We start from the raw sequence: 9,927 nt of genomic DNA on the forward strand, positions 1-9,927 counted from the left end.
GTCAGGGGCGGGGTCTGCCGCCGGGGCCGGGGCCTGACGCCGGGGCGGGGCCTCGGAGTCGCGGCATGGGCGGAGCCTCCCTGTTCCCCGTCCCGCCGGAACTCAAGCCCCTTCGCCAGGAAACCTTTGCCTCCCAGGCTCTTAGTGGCCCAGGAAGCAAGTGTCATGCCACCACCTCTCAATCACGCAAAGACTCGTCCACAACCCCTGCCACGCCGCGGGGTTTGTGGATGTTTGGGGGGGCAGGGAGGGATTTGTGATTAGGCCCCTCCTCTCTCTCGCTCGCTCAGGCTCGCTCTTGCTCTCGCTCTCGCTCTCCTCCTCCCTGACTTGTTTGCACTAAAAAATCTAATTAACATAGCGTAACATGTTGCACTTTACATTACTAACCACGACCTTAGAGATGACATTGCTATCTTTGGGGAAAATCGATATCCATGTGACGTTGGATACCGTTAATTAAAATCACAGGAAGATATTGCACACCTACCAGACTGGCTAAAATATGAAATAGTGATAACACCAAATGCTGACAGGAATACAGAGACATTGGCTCACTCATACATTGTGGTGGGAATGCAAAATATTACAGCCACTCTGGAAAAGAGAGTGCAGTTCCTTTAAAACAAAATATTCTATTTCCATATGACCCAATAATTATACTCCCGGGCATTTATCCCTGGGAAAGATTTATGTTCACACACAGAGAGACACACACAAACCTGAATGAATATTTATAGTCCTTTATTCATAATAGTAACACCTGAAAACCCCATAGTAAACAGAATATTGTCCTCCCAAAGATGTACAGATTCTAATGCCTAGAACCCATGAATGTGTTACCTACATGGTGATTAAACTAAGAACCTTGCAACTGGAGATTATTCTGGGTTATGCAGTAAAATAAGAGAGGAAAGAGATGACTTAAAGACTATTTATAATTTAAAGGGAAGCAAAATGGAAGGATTTGGGAAAATTGTAGCTTGGGCCTGTGGTAGAGGATGAAAGAGCATTTTCAGCAGAGGAAACCAACAGAGCGTCCAAGCAACTAACTGATGAGTAGATGGAATGAAGCCATAGGCCATTCATTAGGATAGTAGAAGAGAAATCTGGAAGGCATTTCAGACATCTTCAAGGCCACCTCTCCCATCACAGGTCCAGAGCTCTAGAGGGACAGAATGGTTCTTAGGTATAGGCTGCTGCTCAGGGTCATTTCAGGATTCTGCTCCTTGCATTTCAGTGCAACACGCCTTTGTTGACCCAGATGTGTCTCAAGTGGCCCCAGATGCATCTTGGCCTGATGCTCAAAAAGGTACAAGTTGTAAATTTTGTCGATGTCTAGGTGGTGGTAATTCTGCAGAATTTAAGAACTGTGGGTGCATGGCTTCTTCCACCTACATTTCAAAGGGTGTTATGAATAGCCTGAGGATCACAGATTTGTCACAGGAGTGGAGCCACCATAGGGAGGCCCTGGTAGGACAATGCTGAGCAGGAATGTGGGACTGGAGCTTGAAGCACCACAGCCCCACTAGGGTAATGTGGAACCATAGGGGCAAGCCACCCCCAAGATCCCAGTACTGTAGAACTGCCAGCCTGGAAGAACTGCAGGCAGAGAGTCCAACCTGTGAGAAACACTGCATGGGCTGAGTCTGACAAAGTCACAGGTGGAAGTCTACCCAAGGCTTTGGGGCCCAAACCCTTAAGAATGTCCAAGATTGTGCACAAGGGGTGAAATGTCATTCTGTAGCTTTAAGGTTTAATGTTGCTTTTCCCTGTTGGGTTTTGAACTTACCTGGGACCAGTTACCTTTTTTTCTTGCCTCTTTCCCCCTTTTGCAAGAAGAATATCTATACTACAACTGTCCCACACTGTATTTTGTATGTTAATTTGTTCTAATTTCACAGCTCACAGCTTGAGGAAATTCATCATGTGTTAGAGTAGGCCTTAAGGGGCCGGCAGTTGTCATGGTGGTTAAGGTGCTGACTCCCATATGGTTGACTGCAGTTCTACTCCTGGACCTGGTGGCTTGCAACTTGCACCAGCGCATGTGCATGCACGCCCCAAATCTTGAAAGGAGAATGGAGGAGAGGGTCTGTGATGTGGACATCCTCCCTGGGAGGTGACTTCTCCTTTCCCTCTCTCTGTTTCTCTTTCTCTGGTGAGGGAACACCCTATGGCAAAAGCCTATAAAAAATTTAAAAAAAAAGTGCTCTGTGTTTTACCCATATCTGATTTTTTAAAATGTTTTTAAACAAAGAATTATTTAATTCCATTTTTTACTATTAATTTTTTATTTGACCAGAGACAGGGACAGAGAGAGAAAAAAAAGGGAAAGCGAGAAAGCAAGGTGCCAGGTCTGGGTCCGGGACCTGAACTGTGGTCAGCCATGTGGGAATCCAGTGCCCTTAATCACCACGCCACCTGCTGGCCCTGACATTAGGCTTTTGAGTTGGTGCTGGCATGAGTTAAAACTTTAGGGACTATTGGGATGGGAAGAGTGTATTTAGTACATGAGGAAACATGAATTTTGGTGACTGGGGCAGAATGCTGTGGTTTGAATGAGTCTCCCAAATTCACGTGCTGGAAACGTAATATCCCCAAGGAACAGTGTTGGAAAGTGGGGCCTAATAAGAGGTGATAAGGGCAGAACCACATACATGGATTAATGTTATTATGCTAGGAGTAGGTTAGCTACTACAAGAACAGGTTGTCACAAAGGAAGCCTGCCCTTCTGACTCGCCCTCTGTCTCTCCCTTGTTTCCGCCTCTGCCCTTTGCCATGGGATAACACAGCAAGAAGGTCCTCACTAGATTAAACCCCTTTATCTTGGACTTCCTAGTCTCTGGGACTGTAATAAATAAATTGCTTTACTTTCCAAATGACCCAATCTGTAGTATTTTTTATAGCAGCAGAAAGTGGACCAAGACAGAGACTAGCCAGCTATGTAGTGGCAAGATGATTTTTTTTTTGGAGAGGTTTTTGCTATAGGGCGCGTGCGCTCGCCAGACAGACAGAGAGAGAGACAGACAGAAAGCGAGAAATCACCCCCCAGGGGGGATGGTCACGCCGCAATCCCTTCTCCTCCATTCTCCTCTCGGGATCTTGGGCACGCACGCACACGCACCCGGCGTGAGTTCTAAGCCACCGGGTCCAAGACGCGAACCGCAGTTGACTACGTGGGAGTCCAGCGACATAGCCATTATGCTAACTGCTGGTTCCCGCAAGATGATTCTATCAACCTCCTTCCAGCATGAGGGCCAGCAGTTCATCCTTACTGAAATTAATACATTTTCAAAAGATTTAACTTTATTTATTTTAATTTGACCAGAGAGAGACAGTGTGAGGGAGAGAGGGAAAGTGAGAAAGCAAGCCACTAGGTCCAAGACTCGAACCGCGGTTGACCATGTGGGAGTCCAGCATCCTTAACCACCATGGCACCTGCTGGCCTGAAATTAATACATTTTGTATGTGTATGTGTGTGTGTGTGTATTTCTTGTAAATAATCCTTGCAAAATTTTTCTTAAGTATCGCTCCATTAATCCATATCTATTTAATATTTTGTGCAATGAAATGGCAAGTATGCATAAAACATTCCATTTTTTTTTGGAGAGGTTTTTGCTATAGGGCATGTGTGCTCACCAGAAAGATAGAGAGATAGAAAGCGAGAAATCACCCCCCAGAAGGGATGGCCATGCCGCAATCCCTTCTCTTCCTTTCTCCTCTCGGGATCTTAGGCATGCATGCACACGTACCCGGCATGAGTTTATGCCACCAGGTCCAGGACTCCAGCCGTGGTCAACTACATGGCAACATAGCCATTATGCCAACCACTGTTTCTTGCATAAAACATTTCTGCTGTACACAGAAGTGTGATGTTGACTTGAGAAAATATGTGTGGGGTCAGCCCTGTAGCCTACTCATTAAAGGAGCCAGATCCCACATGGCCAACCACAATCCTGGCCCAGCAGCTTCCAAAACACACTTAGAAATGTAGTCTATTCTGACCAGCTATATGCCCAGAAGGAAGGGGAGGAAAGGTAACCAGGAAGATGATTAAGAATCTATACTCCAGAACCAGCAGATGGCATTATGGCTACATTGCTGGACTCCCATGTAGTCGATTGCAGTTTGAGTCCCAGACCCAGTGGCCTGAAACTCACACCAGCTGCATGTGAGTGCATGCCCAAAATCCTGAGAGGAGACTGGAGGAGAAGGTACTGTAGCATGGCCATCCTCTCTGGAGGATGATTTCTTGCTTTCTGTCTCTCAGTCTCTCTGTCTCTTCAGTGCACGCATGCACCCTACAGCAAAAATCTCTCTTAAAAAAAAGTATCTATACCCCAATCCTTCCTTTATTCAAGAAATATTCACATGCACCTTTTTTTACATATGTCTTTCCATATGTAAAAGACACCAATTCTCTCCCAAGGCAGGTAGCTTTAAAGTTTCATAAACAAAGAAGAAATTGGGAGCAATGAAATGTTCGAGGAGCTACCCTGGGACTCTAGAGTAGTGAGAGACCTGTGCCAGTAGACCTAGGAAACACCCTCACTTCTCACCTCCCTATGCCTCAGCCATCTGTCCCCAATACAGCCTGACCAAAGTGATCTGGTGCTCAGACCCAACTCTCCTGCAGGGGGAAGGCAGAAACGGGCAGAACATGGAGGCTGCAGTTTGGGATGTGGTACCCTGCCCCCGTCTTGCTTTCAGTCTCTCTCACTTCCTCCTTCCCAGAAGCACACTCAGCTGCAGAGCTCCTGCAGCAAGGCCGATGGCTCTGAGGAGCACAGACAGCAGACCCAGTGCACTGGCACCATCCTCTAGCCCACATCGGTGTAGACAGGGCCTCCACTCACTGCGGTCTCAAAAGAATCATTAACATCTCACTATACTTAACGGGAGGGACACTTGTCTTCGGTGTCCCCAAACCCCAGGTGAGCAGAGCTTCCGGGCACACAGGGGACTCTCCACACGTTTATTCAGTTGACGTCGGAAATCTCTGCACTCCGTAACCGCCTCAACACAACGTGGGGTGTTCCTGGATGTGGCCTTAGGGCACTGAGGAAGGGGGGCCAAGACTGGGGTGCCCCAGGAGGGCGAGTGTGGCAGAGGCTGTCTGCTCACACACGGATCCACACAGGGGCACAGGGGTACGTCTCCCGGCCCCAGACAATTAGGCAGAGGTGTAAGTCCTGGGCCTCGCACCTCTGCAGGGGCCTGGCAGTGCCACCGTCACTCTCTGAGCAGTCACCAGGCTGACTGGTTGGAAGGTCTTGGGTGAGAGCCCCGAAACCAGGACCAGGTCTGACACCTGCGTCACCACAGACGACGTCTCCTCTTCGTAGGAGTTCTCCAAGATGGCGATGAGCATGCTCACCTCAGGTCAGCGGCCCTCCAGCGGGACTCGGCTCCCCCTCCTCCACCCAGGCAGAGCACAGCCCAGGAGGGAGGTGAGCAGCACACCGGGCCGGGACACTCCAGGCCCCAGTTCCCCGCCATGCTCTACTGTGTGGCTCTGCAACAGGTCCAACTGGGATTTGAGGACAGGACAGTTGAGGAGGAAGGGGAAGTGGCTGGAGGAGAGGCCCAAGTGTGAGACTCAGAAATGGGAAGGGTGTGGGCCGGGGTGATCACGGGGTGCCCAGGATGCCCGGGGGCAGCAGCAGACATGAGAGTAGGATGAGGAACACCACTGGAAGCAGAGAGGTGGCCTGGTTCACCACGGCGAGCATCCAGCTGCTGTAGTGACCAACTTCCGTGTACACTCCGGGCACCTCGTGACGACCACAGCCGATGCCCCAGCTCACAATCCCCACCTGGATCCACGTGTTATTATATTCACAGGTCATGGGGCCTCCAGAATCGCCCTGCGGAAAAAGAAAGAACACATTCCAGGAACGGAAGAGAGCACAACAAGCAGGCTGATTAAGCTGCGAGGGGTCGGGGAGACGGATGTGGACAGGGATTTCCCAGGGCCTCCCAGGCCCGGGGCTCTGGGAATAGGCATGTGAACTGAGCATGTGACCACTGAGAGACGAATGGGAATGCAGTTCTCTTCCCTCTGTGCATGTGCATTGCTGTCTCGGGCACCGTCTCCAACACCTGCTGGCTGGGGTCCTGGATAGTGTCTCTTCTACATGAACAGCTGAGCTGTCCACAGCACCCTGGAGTCTAAACTTCCCAGAGCAACGAGCGTATTTGTGTCTTCTGTTATGACCTCTTCAAACCTTACTACTTTTTAAAAAAATTAGTAAAAAAAAAAAAAAAAGACTTTAATATTCGCAGGGGCTATTCCGACCGGCCACTTCCCAGAGCACGGTGGTTGCTAAACATTTTGCATACCACCCACGTCCTCACGCTTAGCCCGAAGTGTCCTCCGGCCCTCCTAACCCACACAGTTCATCCTCTCCATATTTTAAGTTCCCTTCTCAGACATCCCCACGTACCCCGACTCAAGCAGAACTCTGCAGGTCATTTCCCACCAACGGCCACGTCAGCGGGTCCTCCTGGATGTCTCCCCAACCCACTGCCATGGGTATCGGTCACACGGACAATGACTGGACCTCACACACACCTCCACCCCCTGCCTCGGGGCCCCAGACCCTGCCTGAGACTCACTGCCTGCTGACGACAACGGCTCTCGTGCACCACCCAGCTCAAGGACACAGTGTCTCCAAAGGCCCACCTGTTACTCGCCCATACCACGGCCCAGCCCTGAACTGGCGGAGTCTAGAAACCTGACACAGCACTCCAAGCCACGCGTATTCCCTGTCAGTCCACTTCTCTGGCCACACTTACTACCTCGCTGCATGAGAAGTTCCCTCACACCTCTGAGCTACCGGACATGCTGTTCTCCTCTTTCTATGAAATCCAAGTACTCAGGCCGGCAGGTGGCGTGGTGGTTAGGGGCGCTGGACTCCCACATGGTCGACCGCAGTTCGAGTCCCAGAACTGGCAGCATGTTTTCTCACTTTCTCTCTCTCTCTCTCTCTGATCAAATTAAAAAAAAAAAATTTAATAAATAACTTAAAAGAAAAAAAAAAGGAGTCCAAGTAGTCATCCTCTAAGGTCCCAATGTCCCCTCCTCAGGAAGATAGCTTGGTGCGGAGGGACGGGCCTGGGCCTTCGTCCATGTACTCCCAGGAGCACTGTGATCTAACGACTTCAGGTGTCACCTTCCGTAAGTATACAGTAGGTGTGATGTGAGTCGACCGCGATAACGAGGCACAGCCCTGTGGCATGGTGAGGGCCATGTACGAGGACCCAGATTCGGACGACATAACATACCAGCAGTACCTCCCCCAGCTTCCCAGCACCTAGCAGCGCCTGCAGGCCCGAGGGCTGCTCCCTTCGGAAGGAATAGGCCAGGCCAGCCAGGCGGAGGTGAGGGGCTTCTTCCCACGAACCTCCTTAACTCAAGTAGGGTAAACGGATGAAGTCGTAAGAGCCTCGGGCTCTGCCGCCTGGGCAGGAGGACCGCGCCGTGAGCTCACCTGACAAGAATCCTTGCCTCTTTCTCTATAGCCACAGATCATCCCTCTCAGCACGGCCTCCCTGGGAAAGGGCAGGGCCTTCTGTATCATCTCATTGCATTTTTGATAGAGGACGATGTACTGGTCCACCTCCTGGAGAACTTCTGGCAAAAACTTTTCTACTGGAAAACAGAGACCGACAGCGCGCCAATCTGCACTGAAAGTGTGCGCCCACACACCCAGCATGCCCTGGGATAGGCGGGGCCGTCAGACACAGGAGAAAACCGACATTCGAAGCTGACAGGGGAGAGGACGATATAAGAAGCAAAACCAAGACAGAAGGAGGAAGAATATTCCAGAAGGAAGTCAAGGCCTCAACGGCCTGAGAAATCTGGCCTTGGTACTAATCGTGACAGGGCGTCCTGGGCTCAGTAGAGCACCTTTACTTTCTAGACCCGGTTCATAAACTTTGGACAGGGAATGCCCCAAAGGTTCGAAAGCTAGCCTCTCTAGGACCAGCAGTTGACATAATGGCTATGTCGCTGGTCTCCCGTGTAGTCGACCACAGTTCGAGTCCTGGACCTGGTGGCTTAAACTCACGCCAAGCATGTGTGCATGCATGCCCAAGATCCCGAGAGGAGAATGGAGAAGGGATTGCAGCGTGGCCATCCCCCTGGGGGGGTGATTTCTTGTTTTCTGTCTCTCTGTCTCTCTGGTGAGCACACGTACCCTATAGCAAAAACCTATCAAAAATAAAAAAGAAAAAGAAAGAAAGAAAGAAAAGGAAAAAAATAAAAAGAAATTTAGCCTCTCCCCAGGAACAGGAGGCCCTATAGCCTTGCCAACAGGAGTCTTCTGGCTCCATCTACACCCCCACTGACAGAGGTCCCCTCCCCATCAAGGCAGTACTTCCCATGAGGACCAGCTCTGACTGGCAGGGAGCTCATTAAGAACCTTCCAGCATGTGGTTCTGTCACCAGGGAGCCAGACCGGCCAAGCACGGTGCAGTGCCCACAAATCCACAGGAGACCTCGCCATGCGTTTCTTCTCCTGGCTGGGCAACTACAGTTCCCAGGACAGGCTGCGTTCTTTCCTAAATGGCTCCCATCACACATTCGTATTTCAGCTGAATTTCTGGGGTCTCCAAGCCAGCAGGGAACCACTGCCAGGCCCTCTGATAAACTGCTCCCCCTCACCCACCGGCCTCTTGACCCTCTCTTTGGCCTTCATGGCTACCCCAGGCTGCCTCCCTCTGCCCAGGGGTTGATTCCTGCCGTGAAGACTCACCAGCTTCCGCTGTTCTGCCCCATCCAGTTACCCAGCACCTGGTCCCAGCCACCACCTGGAAAGCCGCCTGGGGAATGCAGATGGGCTGGATGGTGGTGGAAAAGTTCACGGGGTGGTGGAGGTGCAGGAGGGCAAGGTCGTTCTTCACGGTCACAGACGTGGTGAACCGAGGGTGGACGATGATGTTTCTGACCGGGACCACCACACTGGTGCTCTCTTCATAGATGCTCCGGTCTCCCATCTTGACACTGTAATGGAAACGGCTGTGGGGACAGCACACAGCCCTCCTGGAGACCCTGGGAAGCGTCCCTGGGCCTCTGTCACACATTTCAGACGCTTCCCGGCCTGGCCTCGACCTCCCCACCACTCTACCACGAAGCCCCGGTTCTCAGTCACTCTCCGAACAGGCTTGCTTGCCCCCTGGAGTATTCTCAGGAACCAGACTCCCCAGGCAGAATGCCTCCCATGTTCCCTGACTTTTTGTATTTTTTAAGAGGTTTTTGTCTTATTAGAGCGTGTGTGCTCGCCAGAGATAGAGAGACAGAGATAGTGAGAGTGAAAGAGAGAAATCTCCCCCCCGGGGTGGGGGGAGGCAGGTAGATGGCCACACCACAATCCCTTCTCCTTCATTCTCCTCCTGGGATCTTGGGCACACACACACACACACACACGTGTCTGGTGTGATTTTTAAGTCACCAGGTCCAGGACTCGAACTGGAGTTGGCCATGTGTGAGTCGGGCAACATGACCACTAGGCCATCTGCTGGTCCCCCCCCATGTTTGCTGTTTTGTTTGGCATTTGCCATCTGCCTGGACAAGGGAACCGAACGGTGTTTCAAGGGCAGGCTGAGAACAGGGCCCCCACCTGGCCACTTGCGCGCTCACCTTAAAATACAGTGGGCGGCGGTCAGGACCCACTGCGCGTTGATGAGGGAGCCTCCGCAGACGTGCTTGCGGTTGATCCTCACGCTCACCTGCCAGGGCCACTTCCCCTCGGCGGCGTCAACGCCTCCCACGATTTTCAGGGTGGAGTGACCGCACACTGAGGGGACGATAGAGAACGCAAAGAAGCAGGCCTGTCTGCCGGACTTCCGGGGGAAGTGCCCCAGGGAGCCGCCAGGGCGGCGGGGAGGGCCTGCTCCGCACCCGGGGCCACCTTTGGCAAAGGG

The 9,927-nt window shown here is 51.6% G+C and overlaps 2 protein-coding genes across 2 annotated transcripts in view; both read right to left on the reverse strand.

Moving 5' to 3' along the window:
• The window catches only part of LOC106733150 (serine protease 44-like), a 9,242-nt gene extending 3,871 nt beyond the window's left edge, over positions 1-5,371 (reverse strand). The window contains 1 exon segment of the mRNA XM_014585184.2: positions 5,206-5,371. Coding sequence (XP_014440670.1) covers positions 5,206-5,371 — 166 coding nt within the window.
• On the reverse strand, positions 4,962-9,924 carry LOC102490074 (serine protease 42-like; the record flags this gene model as incomplete). Its single annotated transcript, XM_014585185.1, has 5 exons — positions 4,962-5,867; positions 7,494-7,654; positions 8,760-9,022; positions 9,644-9,800; positions 9,915-9,924. Coding segments are annotated over 5 exons (828 nt in total), but the record flags the coding sequence as incomplete, so codon positions are not given.
• Positions 9,925-9,927: the final 3 nt, after the last annotated feature.

This window comes from Tupaia chinensis, unplaced genomic scaffold (genome assembly GCF_000334495.1).
Source record: "Tupaia chinensis unplaced genomic scaffold, TupChi_1.0 Scaffold149184_1, whole genome shotgun sequence".
NCBI classification, from domain to species: Eukaryota; Metazoa; Chordata; class Mammalia; order Scandentia; family Tupaiidae; genus Tupaia; species Tupaia belangeri.